A 21,698-nucleotide genomic window follows, 5' to 3' on the forward strand; every position below is an offset into this window, starting at 1 on the left:
CTGCCTCTGGCTCCCAAGTTCTGGGATTAAAGGCATGTGCCACCACTGCCTGGCTCTGGAAAATTATCTTTGCCTGGGGTGAAAACATGAAAATTATGGGCCCGGAATGTGATTCATCTTCAAATATCTTATAGCATTCTAGCACTATGTAATTTTTCGTCCCTCTAGTGTTGACCCAGCATGGCCCTGAGCATGTGTGGCACAGCAATAAATCTTTCCCTAAGTAGGTGCTCACTAAATACAGAGTTGATGAATGAAAAATACAGAGATTTGAAACAAGGTAGGTGGCTGCTGGGGCTCCAGCTCCCAGTTTCCCCCATGCAACTCCTGGAGTTTGTCCTTTGGCTGGGGCTGATAGTATGCGTGTGCTAAACATTTTACCTCTTTCCCCGGGTTAACTGTCACAGCTGCTAAGGTTAACTAGTTCAACCAATTTTTACAGTGTAGAGGATTAACCTAAGATCTTGCACATATTAGGTGAATTAGGAGCAGCCACACCCCTAGCCCTCTGTTAGCTTGTTTTCTTGCCTTTTGTGTTGTTATTGCTTTAAGATAGAGTATTGATACCTTCAGCAATCCTCCTGCCTCACCTTCACAGGTGCTAGGACAACAGGAACATTACTACTCCTGGCTCTGAGGGGACATTTTTAGGGAGGTTAGGTTACGAAGACACCAATAGCTAGAACCAGCCTGGAGAAGTGCTGCTCAGATGTGACAGGGAGAGGGAGCTGTGACAGTAGGGAACACTCCTGGCTTGAGAGCTGTGACAGTATGGAGCACTCCCTGACTTGAGGGAGCTATGACAATATGGAGCACCCCTGGCTTGATGGAGCTATGACGGTATGGAGCACTCCCTGACTTGAGGGGCAAAGGGCTTGTATAACTCACCACTAGGGAGAGTAGGGGTACGGCAGTGACCAGTGACGTAAGCCTCCTGGCTTGTCACTGCTGTGACTGTGGATGTCCACTTGGGGCAGCTAGTCAACCAGAGGAGAAGCAGGACAAATTTTCACATCAGGAAAGACCACATGAGGAAAGTCACATATGAGGAAAGAGGCTGGGGGTGGGGGGAACTCAGAGGGATCCCCAGGCTCTCCGAGGGGACGATGCTGCTGGCAGAGATAGATATCTGAGAGGCTTTCGGACTCCTCAGCCCCTCAGACAGGGAGTCTCCAGACTGAAGCCCTCCCAAGGAGCTCTCCAAATGAGCCATATGGAGGAGTCTCCAACTGAGACCAGAAATCCAGGGGACCTCCAGCCGGTGATATAAGGAAGGAAGTCTAGATATGTCTACTGATTCCACAGTTAGCAAGGAATTTTGACTCAAGGCGCATGCAATCCTTCTGCGGACCCCTCGAGCCCTTCCACCTCGGTCTGCGTCCTAAGTCCTGGGCAGGTGGGAGGGCTAGATGGGTTAGTCCCAGCCCCAGGAAATACAGTCTAGGCTCCCCCTGGGGTGCTTGGGTAGTAGCTTGAAGGGTTGGCGTTGAGGTGCCGGTCAGGGAGGGGGTAGGACTTTGAAGGAGGGAGGAGATGGCAGCTCAACCAGTTTGGAGAGGTTGTTACCTGCCAGGTAACTCCTTTGAGCCTTGCACATGTGTACCCTGGGCTGCTGCAAGGCGCCTACAGGACATCAGGTGAAGGCTCAGTGCGGTTCCCAATACCAGGGTGCAGGGCCCTTCCTTTCAACTTTGCATCTCTAGGCTGTCAGGACTGGAAAAGGCATGGCTCTGGGTTTCAGCAGTCCTGAGTGTTACTAGCTAGCTTAGCTTTAGTTTGGAGCAAGAGGAGTGAGAAGAGAGACCCTGTGGACCCTTTCTTTTTTCAAGCTCCGTATTCCACAAGCTCACCTGCTCAGCTCCTTGTCTCTCTTTTCAGTGGTGACTCCCGCTGTGTCCGGGACTCACAGCGGTTACAGGTTCCTACCCTCCTGGCTAAGATTCCCTCTGCACCCACTTCCCTTCCCTTTCCTCTCTCCCTGTGACTCTGTAGTAAGGTGATCCTGCGTCAGGGGATCCCATACCCAGCCCTCCGTGGCTTCCTCCTCATGGTAGGGGTGGGGAGCGACTCTAGAACTGTGGAGGGTGCGGCTCTCCACGCTGGCTCCCAGCCCAGGAGGCTGCAATAGTTGGGGTGGCTGAGGGATAAGGCCCTGGCCCTGCCCCTGGCCTCCCCTCCCTTCCCCCAGGTATAAGAGCTGAGCTCAGATGAGCTGCCTCATCCATCCTGTCTCCGAAGCTGCCAGCAGGTAAGAAAGCAAAGCCCAGCGCCTTCAGCCTAGCCGGGCTGTCCTTCTGGTCCCAAGTCTTACAGGGGTGACTGGTGGAGGTAGGGAGAAGGAAGCTGAGAAGAGGCGAGGCCCAGGGGGGATTCCCTCTGAGTGGGTTGGCCTGGGGGCTGTGGCCTTAGCTCCCGGAGTTTGGGCGAGACAGGACCTGTGTAGACTCTAACCGCTTAGGTGAGGGTATATGTTGGGTGGAGCCAAAAGGGGCCACGAAGAAAAGAGAACTGCCGAGCTTGCCCCTAACCTCAGGCCTCCCCCTCAACCCCCCAGGCAGATCATGATCCATCAGCTCCGGTGGGGCAGGCTGTAGGACAGACAACCAAAGTCACCCACGGAAGGAGCGGCCAGTGTACCAGGCACCATGGGACAGTGTCGGTCAGCCAATGCTGAGGTGGGCCCATTTATCGGGACTGCCTGTTCTTACACTCTTCTGTTGTAAGGGCTCATGCCCGCCACTGACCTCTACTCTTTGCCTAGGCCTTTTCTCATAGATATCGCCAGCAACCTCGGATGCCCGCCCTTATGCTACACAGGGCGATGATGCAAATGGATTTCTTCTGGAAATAGGATGTCTAGGCACATGCTAGGGCCTGCCCTGCCTGGGATCGGGGGTGGTGGGGCTTGCCTAATCTGTGGCTTAGGGCAGAGGCCACTGTGGCCTAGGTGCTGGACTGCAGGAGAGGAGCGGGATAGGATTCTGGGCTCTAGAGTGTCTTCCAACTGCTTTCTACCCTCTTGATTTCCCACAGGCTCTCGAGAAGGGTTTTGTAGGGTGGATAGGGTGAGTAGGGTTGGGTGGGCCCTTCTGACTTGGCTTGTGTCTCCAAAATCTTCAGGATGCCCAAGAATTCAGTGATGTGGAGAGGGCCATTGAGACGCTCATCAAGAACTTCCATCAGTACTCTGTGGAGGGTAGAAAGGAAACGCTGACCCCCGCTGAACTGCGGGACCTGGTCACCCAGCAGCTGCCACACCTCATGCCGGTACGGAGGAGGGGACCCCACCCATGCAGACCCCTGACTTCCAAGCTAGTGTCCTAAGACGCCATCCACCACTGGCACTGGGAGCTCCCGCCCCTGCTTTCCCCCTTGCCAAACACCTGGGAGGCGCCTGCCCTGCTTCTTTGCCCCAGGCCAGGGTGGGGCAGAAGGTCTGAAGGTGCTGCCTTACTGAGTTGTGATGTCTTTCCTGTCCTCAGAGCAACTGTGGGCTAGAAGAGAAAATTGCCAACCTGGGCAACTGTAATGACTCGAAGCTGGAGTTTGGAAGCTTCTGGGAGCTGATCGGAGAAGCAGCCAAGAGTGTGAAGATGGAGAGCCCTGTTACTCGGAGCTGAGGGACCTCTTCTTGGAATTTGGTGGGGGTGGGGGTGTTGTGGGTAGGGGATTTTTTAGAGGCCCTGGGCCTGGAAACGAAACTTCTTTCCACCCAACTCCTCCACTCCATTACCCAGCCTGCACCTCTCCTCATCTCTGTAACAGACAGGCTCAGGACAGCTTTCCCTGGGGGCTTTGTGGAGCTCCTGGGGTCCAGAGTTCTCAACTCAAGGGAGCTCAAGGGGTGGGGGTGGGGGTTGGGGCCGGAGAGAGTGTTCAGGGATCCTGGCAGGGGAAGGGCCGAGCGATTTGGTAGTAGGGGGAGGGCAGAAAGGAACTGAGCTGTGGGAAGTGATGCGAAGAGAGGGGCTGGGAATCTGGCTGGATGTTTAGTCCTGGAAAGTGTGTCTGAGAAATCTACCCCTTCCAATCTGACCCAGCCTGAACTGTAGCTGTTGCCTTCTCTGTATCATCCTCGATGCTTCTCCTCCTGCCCCATCCTCCTTCCAGGGTCTGTCCCTGAGTAGGCGCAGGGGAGACAGGAGCGGGGGGGGGGGGGTTGTAAAAGAGGCTGAGGAGGGCGTGACTTTGGGGGGGGCAGAGGACCAGCCAGGTGCTTGGGCATCTGTGAATGATGGTTGTTTTATATCATTTGATTAATAAAAATATTGGAAAAAAAAGAGTAAAGCGTATTGTCTTGGCTCTCTGTTTCTTTCCTTTGCTTCATGTCTCAGGTTCCAGGCACGAGGGGTTCTTCGGGGGGGGCTAATGGCAGCATCATTGGTGGGTGGGAGACGTGAGGATGGAGTGGTTGGCCATGGAAAAAGACTCACTTCTCTCCATGGACTTGAAGGTTGTCCTGCCCTAAAAGCTAAGGAAAGTGTGCTTCCCTGAGAGACAGGCTCCTCCGTGCCAAGGCTGGCCCTCTGGTAGGAGATGAAAGCAGGTGTGCAGACCCAGGGGAAGGGATGAACCAGGTGTCCTGGGGCACAGCTGACTAAGGTCAAGGAAATAGGTACGGAGAGAAGCAGGTTGAGAGGCTGGAGGTCAGGGTTCCAGCTCTGCCACTTACAGCTGTGAGCTCTGGCCACTCACTCTCTGAGGGTGTGCTTCTTCATGACAATGGTCAATAGTCCTCTCATAGGAGGAGAAGATGACTGACTCCTCACACGAAGAACTCACCAGAGAGCCTGGTGCAGAGAGTGCCTAGTCAGTGGAGGGTGAATGAAAGTGAGGACACAACCGCCCCTGGGTATGGTTGAAGAGAAGGTTTTTATTTGTAGCTATGAGGCTACAACAGCTAGAGGCATTTGGAAGGGTCCAAACTGAACGTGGCCAGCAGGATAGACTGGGCCATGAGAGAAGAGAGAGGGAGGGAGAGCGAGAGATGGGCAAGAGAGAGAGGATCAAGAGAGGAACAAGAAGCTGGGTGTGGTGGCGCACGCCTTTAATCCCAGCACTCGGGAGGCAGAGGCAGGCGAATCGCTGTGAGTTCAAGGCCAGCCTGATCTGCAAAGCGAGTCCAGGACAGCCAAGGCTACACAGAGAAACCCTATCTCGAAAAACAAACAAACAAACAAACAAACGAACAAACAAACAAAAAAAAAAAAGAAAGAAAGAAAGAAAGAAAGGAAAAAAGAAAAAAAAGAGAGAGAGGAACAAGAGGACAAATAAAAACCAAGAGAGCGTGTGGCCAAAATGGCTGGTTATATAAGAATCAGAAACAAGGGGAAGGGAGGGGGCGGGGGAGGGGAGAGAAGAGAAGCTCAGGGGCTGAAGAGGTTTAGAGTAGGGAGTGGGGTGAAAAGTCCTGAGAGGACCCAGGACTCTGCAACAGGTAGCTGTGATGCTGAGAGAGCCTGGCTTGGGTAGGCTAAGTAGGCACCACAGCCAGCCATTTGTCCAGGGTTTCTCTGGGATCTGCCGTCCCAGCCTTTTGTTGATTGATAAGGGGCGACATAACTTCTTCTGTAACTGCTTCTTAGCGGAAATTGGGGCGTCATTGTAAAGAGCCCAGGAAGGCTGAAATGTTGGTCAAAGGCAGGAAAAGGAGAGGAGTGCAGGCTGGGGGAATAATCTGCTCCGCTCGCTGCCCTGGGCCCAGAGCGGCCACCTGGGGCTGGTGAGGAACAGACTGATTTGGAGCAGGCTACGGTGCAAGGCCTAGCGAGTGTCTGGAGGTGGCGGTTGCAGGCAGCTTTGGAGCAGTTTGCACTCTTCAGCTGACTGGGAATCTGCTGAGACACACAGAGACTAGGGAAAGAGGGGAGGTTAAGGAGCTTAGGGGAACATTCTTATCTTGGCTATACATTTGAAACTTCTCAGTCCTGGCAGTTGCAGGGGGATGTGGGGAGCCCCAAGGCCAGGGGAGCGGGGGAGATCCCACCCTCAGGAATAGGCAGGCGGGAATCTTAGGCTGCTGATTGACAGGCATACTTCTCTGCAGTCTGCTCGACCTGTGAGAGGTGGGTCTAAGTCTCATGACTTCCTGAGGCTTACAAGAATCCTTTAAGTTTACAAAAATTGTTCTAGATCCATTAGCGTTATCACTCTTTTGTGATCTGTGCTGAGATCCACGTTGTAGAAAAAGCCGATGACTCATGCCTTTGAGTCATAGTAAAAGCTGGGGATCCCCAAACAATGATCCCAGGCTAGAAGCTGAACAGTGTCCTCTATCCAGAAAACTATGTATATAAGGATTGAACAGACGTTTTCAGCACAATGAGAAACCCTTGAGGTCCATACTTAGAAAACAACCAAAAGGAATTTAGAATCTTGAGCTTGTGACTTATGACATAACAATAGTAGTCAGTGCTTACCAGAGCTACGCTAATAGAGTGTAAGAACCCCACTGGTTAATGTTAAAACTCTGAACTTTGGAAGTCTTTTTTGTTTGGTTTTCAAAACAGCATTTCTCTGTGCAGCCCTGGGTGTCCTGGAACTAGGTCTGTAGACCAGGCTGGCTTCAAACTCACAGAGATCCATCTGCCTGCCCTTGCCTCCTGAGGGCCGGGATTAAAGGCGTGCTCCTCGAACACCCAGCTTCAAGTCTTTATGTAACAACAGCATGGAGAGGGAAAGAAATAAGAATCACTTCTCATTTTTCACATACCTTAAATCACTTTCTTATACCCTTACAAGTTGCAGTTACATACCTTAAAACACCTTCTCAGAGCCTCACAATTTACTTAAGCTTTCACATTCTCAGACCTTTACAACGTGCACTTACATACCTCAAATTACTTCCTCAGATCCTTACAACTTTTCATCAACCTCAAACCTTTTCCTCCATCCAATCATTTACCCAAGACGCAGGCGGTTGGTTACTGAGAGCAGTCACTGTAAAACAAGTTCCTTTAAATAAAGGAATAGTAAAAAGTACATTGAAACCTGTTTTGTGAGTTTCCCTTTTTCAGTGTTAAGTCTGCCAACAAGGTATCTGTGTCTCTGTGTGTCTGCCTTTCTCAGCAGGAGATCCCACAGCTCTAGAAACAAGGGAGGCCTGATTTTTACTTAGCCTATGAAATGGACTGGCCAAGCAGGGCATGGGTTGATTTGCTTGCTGCTGCTAACATAAAGCCATAGTTAGTCACCAGAGAGTTGAGAGGGATACATTCCAGCAGGGAGTAAGATCCAAATGGCCTACGTATCAAATAAACTGACAGAGCCTTCTGGACTACCTCCATGGTTACCTCGGGCTCCCTGTGGTGGTCTCAATGGCTTTGTTGTGGGTAGGAGAAGTTGGTCCCTGGCTACCACACAGGACAGCATTGGCCTTTGTTTGGTTGCCAGACTAGACAGCTCTGAGAGATTTTTCTATAGAGGAGGAACTTGGGAAAGCTGGCATACCCTGACTAGGCAGAGTAGGGCAGTCAAACCAACAGTGCCCGTTGTTTGGGCAGATCCCTGGTGGCAGGTGGGGGATGGGGCAGTTCTTCCCCCAGTGGTTAGCACTACCACAATCCCGGTAGTCATCTGGGCCCCATTATCTTCTTTGGGGACCTTAGGGTCACTTCTAGGAGCTTGCAGTTCTGTCTACACAGGAAGCGGTTTTCATTAAACGTTTTAAATGCCATATTTATCAGGTCTCTGAGTTTGAGGACCATTATTTATTTATTTATTTATTTTTAGTTTTTCAAGACAGAGTTTCTCTGTGTGATAGACCTGGCTGTCCTGGACTTGCTTTGTAGAGCAGGCTGGTCTCGAACTCACAGAGAGCCGCCTGCAGGAAGCTAAATAAGGCTTGTCCCTGTAAATAAGTTACATTGTACTTAGCCTGACTGTGCATCTGGTGCTGAGCACATTAAAGAATTTGATCGTTATATAAGGTGGCTGACCATTAACTTGCATGTCTTAATAATCACTAACAGTTTACAAAAAAGTTAGTACCTTTCAAAATGTTTATTTTTATTATGTACAATAAATAGTGTTTTGCCTGCATGTATGTCTGTATGAGAGTAGTTGTGAGCTGCCCTGTGGGTGCTGGGCGTTGAACCTGGGTCCTCTGAAAGAGCAGCCAGTGCTCTTAATCATTGTCCTGCCCCTCCAGCCTAAGTTAGTACCTTTCACAAGACCAGAATTTTACAAACTCATCCCTGTAAAGTTTGAGCCTTAAGAATCGAAGTTGAAAAAAAAAAATTGGAAGTGAGGATTTAATTGAAGATCTAGCGTGAACATAAAATTTTAAATCATAAAAAGTACAGTCCACAGAGGGATTTGGTACCTTATTTTCTTGAACTTTTTATAGTGAATGATTACAGAATATCACAGATTCTTGCAATCCTCAGTTTATTCAAGTAGCTAAAGCTTAGTAAAGACAAAAAGGCTAGACATATGTCTTTAAGACAGTTATTGTTAACCTGCGTAGACTTTAGGAAATTCTAAACCTTAGTTATTAAATATACACTATTTATCAAACATGCTGTTAATTGTTTAAATGTTCTAGAAGCCTGGTGTTAAACACTTAGCAAAGACACATGGTCAGACATGCATCTCTAAGTCAGTTTCTGTTAACCTGAGTAGATGTTTATAACCTTAGGAATTTATCATCATACAAAAAATCCATCCTAATCCAGAAGATTTTGGAGACTTGCTGTTGCCTTCTTAGTCTAAGAAGGAGTTACAAGCTGGGTGTGGTGGCGCACGCCTTTAATCCCAGCGCTCAGGAGGCAGAGGCAGGTAGATCGATAGGAGTTCGAGGCCAACCCATAAGCTCAGTTTCCTTAACAGTTATACTGTATTTTGAACTTATTAAACGAATGTATCTCCTTTACAACTCAACTACCCTAAACAGGAAGAAAAGGAGATTAAGGAAAAACAAGAATGAGACCTTCTGGGTATCAGTTCCTGGGAGCGATTCCCTGGCCTAGTCAGCAGGATTTCAGCAGAGTAGCAATTCCACCAAAGTTGCTGGAACCTGCAGCAATCGGAACCTGGAGCCTCAGCCTGAGCCCAAAGCCTTGAAGCCTTCCCTGGAGTGGTTCTCTCTAGGAGCCTCTCGAAGTAGAACAATGAACAGCCAAGTAATACCAAGACGGAAAAAAAAAAAAAAAAACCAAAAACCCAGCCTCTTGTTTTGGGCTCATATATATGTCTCCTCTGAGAGTCTGTACTAGGATGTTCTTCAGCTGGCAAAACCCAAGACCCCCAAGAAGTGGTTTGTCTTCTAGTGGATAAACATCACCTGTTCTCTCACAAGTCTGCTCCCTATCTCACACTTGGGATCAAAACAAAAACATGTTTACATCCACTGCACGAGCCTGGTCTACAAATCGAGTCCAGGACAGCCAGGGTTTCACAGAGAAACCATATCTGGAAACAAACAAACAAACAAACAAAAAGAAAAAAGGAAGGAGTTACAATGATTATCAGAGGGCTCAGTACGACTAAGAAGTTCCATGATGGTTGCCTTAGTTGGCTTATACCACGAGGTCATCTTATTCAAGATGGCGGTCAAGTTACATGGAATGTGCTCTCTTTTAACCTTAGTAAAGACGGCTGCCAGCCACATGGTGGCTTTCATCCTGATGAGGTTATCAGCCAAGAGGAAGGTGAACTACATGGCTGCCATTTATTTTTTCTTTATTTTTATTTTTTTGGTTTTTTGAGACAGGGTTTCTCTGTGTAACAGAGCCCTGGCTGTCCAGGATTTACTTTGTAGAACAGGCTGGCCTTGAACTCACAGGGAGGATCCTCCTGCCTCTGCCTCCTGAGTGCTAGGATTACAGGCGTGTGCCACCATGCCCTGCTCAAGGCTATTTAAAGACACCGATTTTTCTAGTAGACCTATGTTTTCTTTAAACAAGTTAAACTGGGTCCAAGTTAGATATATAGTATATTCTAAACAAGAATTGAATCATCTATATGTATAATATGTTATAGAAAATTAAGAGATTACCTATGTATAGATTTTTAACTATAAGCCTTTTGTTATAAGCTTTAAGTTAAGTTCTGTTACAGATTAAAAACTTTTAATTGATTCTTTGTGAATTTCACATCATGCACCCCAATTCTACTCATCTCCCCATTCTTTCATATCTGCCCTTCACCCTTGCAACCTTCCCCTTCCTCAAAAATCAAAACCAAAACCAAAGCAACAAACAGAATGATTCATCTTGTTGTGAAGCTGCAGTATGTCACACAGTGGACTCTTTCGTCTACTGTTAGAGATTTTGTTGTTGTTTTTTGTTTTTTGAGACAAGGTTTTTCTGTGTAGCCTTGGTAGGTCTGGACTCTCTTTGTAGACCAGGCTGGCCTTGAACTCACAGAGATCTGTCTGCCTCTGTCTCCTGAGTGCTGGGATTAAAGGCGTGGGCCACCATGGCTGGCTTTGTTACAGTTTCCACCATACCCAATGAATTTATAAATTCTGAGTAGTTTACAGCATAGTCTTAGAGCTTCTGGGAGAAGAGAGCAAAGAAATAGGAGAGATAATGGATTTTTGTTTTGTTTTGTTTGTTTTTTGAGACAAGGTTTCTCTGTGTAACCTTGGCTATCTGGACTCACTTTATAGTCCAGGCTGGCCTCGAACTCACAGCGATCCGCCTGCCTCTGCCTCCCAAATGCTGGGATTAAAGGCGTGCGCCACCGCTGCCCGGCGAGATAAATGGATTTTTAAAGAGTAAAAGTAGATAAACCTTAGAGATAAGAGACCTTTGGAAGTGTACAGCAGAGAAAGTTTAGCTATAAAGAGATTTGGGGCTCATGTGTTTGTGCAGAGAGGTTGTTACCTTATGAAAAGGTTTGAAATTGAGTGAGTCAAGTTTTGGCCATTGATTGAGCTGTACTGAGGCCAAGCTGTTTTCAGTAAGAAAGGAGGTTTAATGTAATCTCTGAGTTCGAGGAAGAAGGAAATAAAGAGTCATATAAGACCCAGGAGGTGTTGTAGGAAAGTTAGAGCCCAGAAGGGCATAAGAAAGCAATGGGATTCTCAGGAAAGAGCCGAGAGACAGAAGGTTAGGACAAGGGTCACAAACAGAAGCTCTGCATAAGGGAGGATTCCCTTTCATAGAGTCTAGGAGGGCAGGAGGAAGCCCCCGGCTGTTCCCAGGGGAGGTGAGGAAGCTACAGGAAGGAGCTGAGAGAAAAGGGAGCAGATGTTACTTCCTCTTCTTCTGCAAGGTGTCAAGGTTTTCACTCTGGGGCATCCTCCACTGAACTGATAGCCATGTCAGAGAGAAATGTGCCAAATCAGAGAGGTGACAGGCACCAGCAGGGTAGGAGGAGCTTTGGGGCACACTCCTGTGGCTTTTGTAGTCAATAGTAGACAAAGCAGGCAGCTCTGGGGGTGACAATGACTCAGTAGAGGAGGAGAGTTGAGTGGTTAGAGCAGGCAGAGGAGGAGAACAGCCGAAGGGGAACCCTGGGAGAGGCTTTTGGGGAAAGAGAGGGTTCCAAGAGAGGGAGAGGAGCAAGCGCCCAAGTGCTGCTGGGTGCCCTGGAAGGTGCAGCAGGCCTCCTGAGTAGACAAAGACAGTTGAATGGTTAGAGCAGCTGGAGGAAAGAAACGGCTGAAGAGGCAGACTCTAGGATTTGGAGTCAAACTTGGTGGGTGGCAGCAATCCATGGTCCATAAGCTCTTTAGGAGAGTCAAATGAGCAACGGATCTCCTAACAGTCCTGTCAGGAGAGAGAGAGGTTGAGCAGCTTGGAAGGACGCTCAGATAAAGGCTCCCGGGTTTTGGGTTTCGAAGGCCAGATGAATGAAGACTGGGACATGGCTGCTCCTAGTATGGGTAAATATGAGAGAGTATAGCCAGAAGCATCTGGAAGAGTCCAGACAACTGAACATGGCAGCAGAACAGACCGGGCCATGAGAGGAGGGGGTGGGGTGGGGTTGTGAGATGAAGAGGAGAGGTGGGTAGGAGGTGGGAACAGGAGCCAAGAGTGCAGGACCAAGACAGAAGCCGAAAGGACAACCAGAAACCAGGAGACTGGCCAAAATGGCTGGGAAGCTGGTTGTGTGTCCCCGCTGCCCCCTCAGCCCCCACCTCCGCCACCCATGCTGGAGAGGTAGGGGCTGTGGTGAGAAGTGTTAAGAAGAGCAGGACTCTGTAACAGGTGCTGAGAGAGCCTGGCATAGCCTTTGATATGCTAATCATAGGCATCTCAGCCATTTGTCAAGGAGAAGTGTTGGGGTGTGTGTGGGGGTGTGTGTGGAGAGTGTTCTTCAGCACCTGACAGAAGTCATTATGGGGGTGAGCCAAAGGGTCCTCTCTGCAGCCCTCTGTAAGGAGGTCAAGCTGGCTGGTTTCCTGGGCACCAGCATGAAAGGTGTGTACAGGGTTAGGCATTTGCAGACGAGGCATCTGTTGTGCAGGAGGGTCTTAGGAGTGGATCCCTGAGCTTAGGGTGTCTGAACTGGAGAGGTGAGACCAGAAAGAGATGCTGTGTTTGCTCTGTCACAGAAATCGGGAGTTAGGCTCTTTAATCCCAACAGCAGGGAAGTCCTGTGGCAGTAATCCAACTGAATTTGTCTTTGTGGGGGTTGCCCTGAAACCTGGCCCTCAGTGACCGAGGTGAGAAGGGCAGGCCATGAGAGCTCCCTTTCTTTCCTCTGTCTCGGTAGGAGTCTGCTTAGAGCCTGTGGGGTTAGGAGGGTGGGGCTAAGGGAGTGCCAGCTTCTACCACTCCCTCTAGGGTGAGGGTAGATGGGTGGGTTTTTTTTTTTTTAAAGGTGTGTATCCCTTTAACAAGGGCCCAACCCCAGGCCAAGTCAAGAGTTCAGTCACTACCTTCCCACAGCCAGTCAGCCAGGCAAGGCTGAGGGAGGGAGTGGGACAGATTCTGGGAGTGCAGTGGGAGGAGTCCTGGCTCCGCTGAGCAGGAGCTGCTAGGCTGTCGGTGCCAGAGCTCAGGCCTCAGAGCCCTGCTGGAGGAGGTGGACACAGAGGAGGCAGGTGAGCACCCCAGGGCCCTCTGGGGGGAAGTCTGGGGCTGTTGGTGGGACCCTGAAGCCTTGGTGGGCCGGTCAGGGGAAGGGTCAAGGAAGGGAGCCCTGGAGAGGTGCCTGGCAGACACCGGGCAGGGAGATTTTGGTAATTATTAACTCTCCGCAAAAGCTAGTTACTTAGTAAGGAGCCCTGGTGGTTTCCTGAAACCTGTGGAGGGGTAGGTGGGGGTAGCAGGACTCCCCTTCCTGGCCAAGCAGCCGACCTGGCTCATCTCCAGGGATTGGGACATTGGGCAGAACATTCCAGGGCCTTGCCCACAGCTGTTGCGGCACGGAACAGGGAAGCGAGTGTGCCTTGGTGGGTGTTAGGGGCCAGCAGACTCTAGACAAAGGCCTCACTGGGCTGTGGTATCTGTGACCTGGGAAAGTTAATCGGGGGTCCAAGACAGGGCCCAGAGAGCCTAAGACGCCAGGCAAGGGAGGCAGGGGCTGAGGTGGCTTCTTCTTCACCTGGGGCTCAGGCAGGGACCAGAGGCAGGCCTCATTTGCTCTGGGTAGTGTTTCTTAGGAGGGGTCTGGGGAAGGCTGGGAGGTCCCATGGAGGGGGAGAGGGAAAGAGAAAGGAGGGAGCTTCAGAGAGGCAGCTTTTCCACTCAGGATCTAGGCAGGTCCCAGCTTGACTGGCTTTGCCTGCCAGAGCCTCCTGCAAGGTAGATAGATGTGTTTGCCTGCCCAGCCCAGTTGAGGTGGGGGACACTAAGGTAGGCTCAGCCTCTACCCAGGAGAGGAGCCCTGCGAATGTTGGGGAGGCCTGGGGTAGAGATAGGGGTGTGTGTGTGTGTATGTGTGTGTGTGTGTGTGTGTGTGTGTGTGTGTGTGTGTGTGTGCGTGCGGATTTACAAGGTGAGGAAAAATTAAAATAAATTCAAATAAATAGGGTACCCAAGCAGATTAGGACTGACTGAATTCCTGTGTGTTGATATAGGGGTGTGATGTCCTGTGAGGGTGCAGAGGTAGCAGCAGCCTCCAGCACCAGGGAAAGAGTGTGAGGGAGCAGAGAGACCTGGGCAAACAGTCTTGCAAATAGAGACTACAGCCCCATTCAGCTATTCTGCTAGCCCTGCCCGTGGACAGGGGCTGGGAGGAATGAGCTAGCTATGGAGGGCCTGGAAGCCTCAATGAATGAAAGCATGACTGCGTCGCTGCTCGGATTAGTGAGCGGGTGGAAAGTGAGCAGATGAGGCCGTTGGTGAATGAGTAAACAAACGGGGAAATACTAAGTGGATTTGGGGCAGATGAGAGGGACCCAGAGAACGCCAGAGTTAAAATGGAAAATCTTGTAGGCTTTGGGGGAGCATCCTGAGTAGGAGAGATGGGTGGGGACATATTCGACATTTGGAAATAACCGCTTAAGTGTACATGGGGTGAACGTGAGGGTGTTGTGGACATTCAGAGCTCCAGACCAAGGTGGACTGAAGGCTCTTGGAAAAGGAGTGGGGACCAGACTTGGGGGTGGGAGGGTGGAGCTGGAGTGGCTGAGATCCAGGGCCATCCATCCATGGTCAGGGCAATTTGGGCTTTTGGAAAAATCAGCAAGCCAGGCACAGGTAGGCGGGTAGGGGGGGGGGTTGGGGGGAGGTTGGGGCGGGCGTTGGAAGCCTCCTGGTTGCTCAATGATGAATCAGCCCAAGAGACTAAGAGAACATTGGGGGAAGGGTGGGGCCCAAGGTGGATAGCCTCTTTAGGAGCGAGTGAGCCCTTTAACGTGATGTCCCTATTTTTGCTTTTTTTTTTTTTTTTTTTTTTTTTAAAAGAAGGCTTCAGTGTTCATTGGTGCCTCATGCCCTCATAACCCCCAACTCTCATTCCAAGACTTGCCTGGGAAGAAACTAGGTCTTGGATAGGTTCTGCCTAGGAGGGGAGAACAGTACGCTTTCCCTCCCCATCTCAACGCCTGGAGGTCCTCAAGCGTGACTAGCTAAAGGATGGGGGTGAGACGGGTGAGGTAGCTGAGCCTGTCTTCTGCCCCTGAGGGGAGGGTGTAGGAAGGGTGTAATGACACCTGACTGCCCCACTTGGATACTTTGTCCTCAGAAATCGCTCCAGAAACACGCTCGTCCTGATGCTTATCTCAGAGCCATCCATTTTATAAGGAAAACCTGGGGAGGAGGCGGGTCCCTGGGAGGAAGGCCTGGGAAAGCCAGGACACTGAAGCTGAGCCTCTGGTCGGCCCAGTGCTCTTGGGACAGGTGCTGCATCATCTCTTGGGTGTGTGTTTCTCTGTCAGTTGTTTGCTCAGCTGCTGCAAGAAGCCAGGTAGGGACCGGCTGGGAGGAAGCTCCCTCGGTGGAGGAAACAAGACTTAAGGCAGGTAGAGGGAGAGTTGGCAGAGAGCAGTAGCAGAAGCGCCACGTCCCAATACCTCTTCCTCTTCTCTCTGACTGTTTCCTACAGAGCTCGTCACTTGGCACAGCTCTGGGATGGTAAGGCGTGGGGGCAGGATTCTCCTTTTGCTTTCAAGGCTCCGGTGGGAGAGAGCTGAGTGCAACTCTTCCTGTTCCTGAGGCAGGTTCCAGAATCTCCAGGAACGCTGGCCATGGGCCATCCTCACCTCCACCCAAGGGTGTCAGTGCAGACAGAAAAAAAAAAAAAGCCTTTTTCTCCCTTATTTGCGTATGTTAGAGAATTTGCTTCAGCATCTTTCAAACATTAACTGCACTGTTACAGCCCTAACAAACAGTATGGGAAGAGGATAGCTTCCTATGCGTCTGGCTCTGCATGCTGTCCTTCCAGCTGCAGACCACAGTGGCCAGGAGGGTAAGGAGGGGAGGAGGCCCCCCAGAGGTGCCCCAGCCTGACCACTCTCCCTCTCAACTCCACTTCCTTCCTGCATCCTGGCCTGCTTCCTCTGGTTCTGACCATTCCTCAAGAAAAAGATGCCTGAATGTTGTAGAAAGGTGGTCAGGGGCCTTGGGCACTTGGCATTAGGTGGACTATTGGAACATCTCCCCTGAGCAGGGCAGGTGCTGTGGGCCAGACAAGCTACAGAGATTAAAAAGGAGGGCACCTGTACACTCAGGGTTAGCAGACCGTGCTCCCAGGTCTACAGATTCTGCTATTTGGCTCCAAAGACAGCCGCAGAATGAAGAGATACCATGTGGCGTCATAGATGGAGCGGTCAGAGCCAGAGACTAATCTACCAGCTAATGGCCCCAGCTGGTGTTGACATGGTGAAGACAGACATGGCTGTGGGAGTCCGGGTATAGAGATGACAGAGGTCAAGGCAAGGTTTCCTGCAGGCATACTTTGGGGAGGGGCAGAGTGACAGGCAGGCGTCAGCCGAAGAGAGGAGCATGCAGGGTGATGGGCACGGGAGAAGACATGATCTACCCAAGGGGTAGAAAGCGGGTGGTAAGGACAGGAGGCGTGCTGGGGCCTGGCGAAGGAGAAGGCCTTTTTGAATCAGACTGTGGGTGCACAGACCTGCCCAGTGGTTGTGTCCTTTGGTGTCCATCTCTCCTTCCTGGGACCAGCTAGGTGAGGGTAACAGGAATTCATTCTTGTGCTGGGGGCGGGGTGGGGGGGTGGTGGAAGGGGACTTTGATTTGCCAGGCTGATTTGGAGGGGCTCTGGACATGGGCGGCGACTTACAGAGTAGATCCGCCTGCTTCCCTCATATCCTGTTATTCAGAAGGCTGTATCCGCCTTCTGTGAGTGGCCTTTTGTTCTGGGGTGAGGGGGTGATGTGTGTGGCCTCTGTCAGGCAGCAGCTGCGGTCCAGAGGCCCAGAGTCTGTCTCCAGCTGGGGCAGAACTGGGCCAGGATTTTCCTTAGGTATGGGGTAAAGAGTGTTGCTGGGCCATAATATGTACTTAGGAATGGTTTTGAGGGAGGAGAGGGTGACAGGGTGTGGCCAGGAGAGGAGCCACACAAAATCTGATCTGACAGAGCCAGACTTTGTTCTTTCCTAGAGATGGGCAGTGGTGGCTGGAGGCCCTGAACTCACTGCTTTAGAGCTTGTGCTAGGGGTTGAGGTGGGCTGACGTTCCTGTTCCTGCTTTGTTGCCTAGAGCTGGGGTCTCAGCCAGTCCTCAGGGTGGAAGATGAAAGCCCCTGGTTCTTTCTGCCTTGACTCTTCACAACTATGGTCGCCCTAAAACAGGGGACCTGGGTGTGTATTTGGGGGCACAGTTGCCTGCCTCCTGTCTCCACTGTAGCCTCCTGCTCTCAGAGGGCCCTGACGTGCAGCAGGGCTGCCCAGGGCAGGGGAAGCGCCTGGGGAACCTGTCTCGGCAGTGGCAGTCTGGCTGGGGAACACTTGGATTAGAGGAGTTAGTTACACAGCTCTCCTTCCGGGGTGTCACCCCCACACTCTGCAATCCCATGCCTCCTCCCCTCCCTTGTGTGTGATGTCCCTCCTCATCTTCTCTCTTTCTGGTCCCGCAGGCCCAGAGAGGAGCTGAGGCAGGGAGATGGCTGACTGCTACACAGAGCTCGAGAAGGCCGTAGTTGTCCTGGTGGAAAACTTCTATAAATATGTATCCAAGCACAGCCTGGTCAAGAACAAGATCAGCAAGAGCAGTTTCCGCAAGATGCTCCAGAGAGAGCTGAACCACATGCTGACGGTACCCACCCACCCACACCACCCCCCCGTTGCCGCCGCTCCCCCACCCCATCTCCCCCCCATTCCTCTCACCGTCCCCCCCCCCCGCCGCTCTCCCCGTCTCCCCCCTCAGTCCTCTCAGCCACCCCTCCCTGTGCCCTGCTCAGTGACCTCCGCGCCCCCCACTCCCGCCCCCATGCCCTGCTAGCATGACCATGGAGGTTTGTTCGTGGCCTGGCAGTAGCTGTTGGGTCTGATTCTGGGGCTCTGCCTGGGTCATCGCGAGATCTTACTGACTCCAGTTCTTCCACAGGACACAGGGAACCGAAAGGCAGCTGACAAGCTCATCCAGAACCTCGATGCCAACCATGACGGGCGCATCTGCTTTGATGAATACTGGACCATGATAGGCGGCATCACCAGCCCCATGGCCAACCTCATCCGCCAGCAGGAGCAGCAGGAATGCCAGCAGAGCAGCAGCTAGGGGCCTCATGCGCCCCTTTCCCGTCCTGACCTATGATGCCCTGCCAGTGTTCTTCCCATGCTTTTTATTGACTCTTTCTTTCCTTCTCCCTCCTCACCTGTTCCTACCCTGGCTCAGCAGCACAGGGGGTGGGGGTGGGGGCTATCAGGGCCTCTTTGTGAGTGTCTCTTATTGTGGTAGTGTGTTCCCTAGAGCCTACAGGCCCTGGGGGAGGGGGTCCCCTTTGTGGAATGTCGATGCTGTTTGGGACACCCCCCTCGCCCACCAAGAGTTTCTTCATCTCTTGAGTCTGCGCACTCCTGCAATGTCTGATGTTCTTGTCTGACTCTTGCCTGATTCTGGGTCTGTCCTGACCTCTAGAGGTCAGCTTGCTGCTTGAGGTCTCCCAGCTCCTGGCTGTGGCAGCTGTGGAAACGGCAGTACCAGTATTATCCTCTTCTCCTCCTCCCAAGCCCTTAGTTGGGTGGAGAGGCATTCCCAGGGGCTCCTGTCCAGCTGTCTCTGTTTGGGAATGACCTAACCTGGGTTGAGCCTCCTCTCTGCTCTGCCACTGAAATAAACGCTGGATTGGAGTTTGTAACTCCTAGCTGGGTTCCTTTGTGATTTTTTAAAAAAAATATTATTTTATATGTTCCACACTTTCTGGGAATTTATCTCACCTTGGTGATCTTTGCCCTGGACCCCGAGGCTCTAGAGAATCTCCTAAGAAAAACCTCATATGAAAACAAAGCAACAAGAACAACAAGAAGCCAGAAGTTAAACTGGGCCTGATGGCACATGAGTAATCCTAGAGTCTAGGCCAAAGCATAAGAGTCCGGAGTTCAAGGCCAGCCAGGGATACATAGCCCAGCATGCTGTTGTTTGCCACAATCCCCAAAGGCCCTCATAAGCTATTCTCAGACTCATGTTCAACTTCTGGGTGCATAATAGATGTCCTTTAGTCCTCACTATCATTAAGTAAAAGGGCCCGTGACGCCTCCGTCTTGAGCCTGAGTCTTTAGCATGGAGGCCTTAGATCCTCTCCAGAGGCTAATTCTAAGATGCAGAGATGGTGTGGGTGGGGATACAGGGTGTAAGTGGAGAGGGTTGTGGGAGGCCAGAGAAGGAAAGGGAAGCAGTTTTCAGCTGCTGGGAGCAATGCCAGCCTTTCCATCTCTCTGCTACTCCACTGAGGAGCTTTCGATAGGCACATGCCAGGAAGCCAGCCTGCACCCACAGTGGAAGGTCACCCACAGTTTTATTTTCTCCTTTCTTTTCTTTTCTCTTCTTTTCTTTCTTTCATTCGTTCAATACAGGGTCTCACTATGTAGACTTGGCTGGCTTGGAACTCACTATACAGACCAGATTGGCCTTGAACTCAGGATCCAAGTGCCTTGTGCGCCACCACACCAGGCCCAGGTGCAGAGACTTTTATTGGAGTGCATTTAAGGCTTTTCAGCTTTCTGAAACTGGTGTGCCATTGGACAGGGTGGTGTCAAGGTCTGCTGGTCTTTCTTTCCCAACATAGTGTCACAATAACCTCTTTTTAAAAACATTTAAAATTTTTATTTATCCATCTATTTATTTATTGTTGAAAATAGATTCTTCTCTCCATACAGTATATCCCAATTACAGTTTTCTCTCCCTCCACTCCTAGGTCTCCCCTACTTCTCCTCTCCTCTAATCCACTCCTCCTCCATCTCCCACCAGAAAAGAGCAGGCCTCCAAGAGACGACAACAACCAAACACAACAAAACAAAACACAACAAGACAAGATAAAGGCCCTCACATGGAGCCTGGACACAGCCATGCAACAGAGGAAAGGGTCCCAAGAACAGGCAGAAGAATCAGAGTCTTACTCGTTCTTGGCACCCAGGAGTCCCATTAAAAAACACCAAGCTAGGGGACTGGACAGATGGCTCAGAGGTTAAGAGCACTGTTTGCTCCTCCAGAGGTCCTGAGTTCAATTCCCAGCAACCACATGGTGGCTCACATCCATCTATAATGTGATCTGATGCCCCCTTCTGGCCTGCAGGTGTGCATGCAGTCAGAGCACTGTATACATGATAAATAAATAAATAAATCTTTAACAACAACAACAACAACAACAAAAAACCCCACCAAGCTAAAAGCTATAATATATACACAGAGGACCTGGTGTAGACCCCCGAGTGCCTCGTGCTTGCTGGTTCAGGTTCTGTGAGCCCATAGAGCCTTGCTTAGTTGATTCAGTGGGCCATCTTCTCCTGGTGTCCTCCATCCCGTCTGACTCCTACAATCTCTCTGCCCCCACATCCACAGGCTTCTCTGAGCTCTGAGGGAAGGGACCTGGTGGAGGTCTCCAATTAGACCCTTTCTCTGCATAGTGTCTGGCTGTGGGCCTTTGCATGTGCTCCTATCAGCTGTCGGAGGAAGCCTCTTTGATGATGACTGCACAAGGCACCAGTCTACGAGTATAGCAGAATATCATTAGGACTCATTTCATTGATTTTTTTTTTCTTAGGATCGGTCATATTTGGTTCTACCCCAGGTCTCTGGGACATCCAGTCTCTGGCTCCTGGCCATCCAAGCAGTGTTAGGCATGGGTCCCCTCTTGCTGAGTTAAATCTCAAATCAGATATTGGTTGGCCACTCCCACAAGTTCTGTGCCACCATGCAAGCAGGACAGATTGTAGGTCAAAGGTTTTGTGGCCGGGTTGGTGTCCACACTTTCCTTTGGGTAGCCTGCAGAGTACCTTCCTGCACCAAAGAGACTAGAATGTAAGTGTGAAGGCTCCATGCAGGCACCAGCTTGAACCTCTCCATGTTCAAAGAGCTATGTGGATGCTCCCCCACTGTGCCCCCTATCAGTTGGCAGAGAGAATCCCTCTGCCCTAACCTCAGCCTTGATTGTTTGCAGATCTCCATGGGATCTCCTCAGCCAACAACTCCACCATATGCATCCTAGCCCCTTGACTGGAAGTCTTGCTTGGCTACAAAAGATGGCCAGTTGAGACTCTGTATCCTTCATCACGAGAGTTACCCTCAAAAATTCCATGAAGTTTTCACTGCACTAGGTTTCCACGCCATTCCCCAAGTGCTTTCCAATTCCAGCAGTCTCTCCCTGTGTTGTCTCCATCTATTCCATCTTCTCCCGCTCCTGATCCCTCCCACTCTTGTTTCCACCTGCCCCCAGTCTACCTGAAAAATCTATTCAATTTCCCCTTCCCTATCTTCCCTAGGGAGATCCAGGTGTTCCCCCAGAACCATTTCTTTACCTAACCGCTGTGGCTCTATGGATTGTAGCTTGTGTACATACCATATTTGTCTTTCTGGGTGTGAGTCTCACTCAGGAAGATTTTCCCCAGTTCCATCATTGGCCTGCAAATTTCATGTTGTCATCTTTTTAACAGCTGGGTAATACTCCATTGTGTAAATGTACAACATTTTCTTTATCCATTCTTCTGTTGAGTAGTATTTAGGTTGTTTATAGTTTTTGGATGTTGTAAGTAAAGATGCCTTGAACACAGTTGAGTCTTTGTGGTAGGATGGAGTGTCCTTCGGGGATATTTCCAACAGTGGGATAGCTGGGTCTTGAGGTAGACTGCTTCCCAACTTTTTAAGGAACCATTGATATTGGCTGTACAAATTTGTACTACCACC

The 21,698-nt window shown here is 50.6% G+C and overlaps 6 protein-coding genes across 8 annotated transcripts in view; all 6 read left to right on the forward strand.

Moving 5' to 3' along the window:
* Positions 1-21,698, forward strand: part of LOC127199491 (protein S100-A2) — a 284,365-nt gene that overhangs the window by 160,910 nt on the left and 101,757 nt on the right. The window lies entirely within an intron of this gene.
* Positions 1-21,698, forward strand: part of LOC127199484 (protein S100-A13-like) — a 65,521-nt gene that overhangs the window by 8,712 nt on the left and 35,111 nt on the right. The window lies entirely within an intron of this gene.
* LOC127199489 (protein S100-A14) overlaps positions 2,226-21,698 on the forward strand; it is a 58,453-nt gene continuing 38,980 nt past the window's right edge. Inside the window, exon 1 of the mRNA XM_051157613.1 lies at positions 2,226-2,248. The gene's annotated coding sequence lies outside the window, so the exon portion shown is untranslated. The remainder of the gene's footprint in view (positions 2,249-21,698) is intronic.
* LOC127199490 (protein S100-A14) lies at positions 2,233-3,650 on the forward strand. Its single transcript, XM_051157615.1, has 4 exons — positions 2,233-2,248; positions 2,555-2,675; positions 3,121-3,267; positions 3,483-3,650. Exons 2-4 carry the CDS (start codon positions 2,646-2,648, stop codon positions 3,618-3,620), a joined length of 315 nt encoding a protein of 104 aa, XP_051013572.1. The 5' UTR covers positions 2,233-2,248; positions 2,555-2,645; the 3' UTR covers positions 3,621-3,650.
* LOC127199486 (protein S100-A16) overlaps positions 12,897-21,698 on the forward strand; it is a 62,371-nt gene continuing 53,569 nt past the window's right edge. Inside the window, exon 1 of one of the 2 annotated variants that reach the window (XM_051157607.1) lies at positions 12,897-12,997. The gene's annotated coding sequence lies outside the window, so the exon portion shown is untranslated. Of the gene's footprint in view, positions 12,998-16,801; positions 16,825-21,698 lie in introns of those variants that run through there. The other variant, XM_051157609.1, reaches the window with a different exon arrangement.
* LOC127199488 (protein S100-A16) lies at positions 12,908-18,116 on the forward strand. Of its 2 annotated transcripts, none has more exons than XM_051157610.1 (3): positions 12,908-12,997; positions 17,437-17,615; positions 17,907-18,115. In XM_051157610.1, the coding sequence occupies exons 2-3, from the start codon at positions 17,463-17,465 to the stop codon at positions 18,075-18,077; spliced, it is 324 nt and encodes a 107-aa protein (XP_051013567.1). In that variant the 5' UTR covers positions 12,908-12,997; positions 17,437-17,462; the 3' UTR covers positions 18,078-18,115. The 2 variants fall into 2 exon arrangements, with proteins under 2 accessions (XP_051013567.1, XP_051013568.1); XM_051157611.1 differs by lacking the exon at positions 12,908-12,997 and adding an exon at positions 16,802-16,824 and having other exon boundaries at positions 17,907-18,116.

This window comes from Acomys russatus, chromosome 15 (genome assembly GCF_903995435.1).
Source record: "Acomys russatus chromosome 15, mAcoRus1.1, whole genome shotgun sequence".
Lineage (NCBI taxonomy): Eukaryota > Metazoa > Chordata > Mammalia > Rodentia > Muridae > Acomys > Acomys russatus.

Excerpts from the sequence above, each read along its gene's own strand:
- LOC127199490 (XM_051157615.1), top strand. The coding sequence starts at position 2,646 with ATGGGACAGTGTCGGTCAGCCAATGCTGAG. Across the intron at positions 2,676-3,120 it reads GTCGGTCAGCCAATGCTGAG|GATGCCCAAGAATTCAGTGA; the intron begins GTGGGCCCATTT and ends CAAAATCTTCAG. Across the intron at positions 3,268-3,482 it reads AGCTGCCACACCTCATGCCG|AGCAACTGTGGGCTAGAAGA; the intron begins GTACGGAGGAGG and ends TCCTGTCCTCAG.
- LOC127199488 (XM_051157610.1), top strand. The coding sequence starts at position 17,463 with ATGGCTGACTGCTACACAGAGCTCGAGAAGGCCGTAGTTGTCCTGGTG. Across the intron at positions 17,616-17,906 it reads AGCTGAACCACATGCTGACG|GACACAGGGAACCGAAAGGC; the intron begins GTACCCACCCAC and ends GTTCTTCCACAG.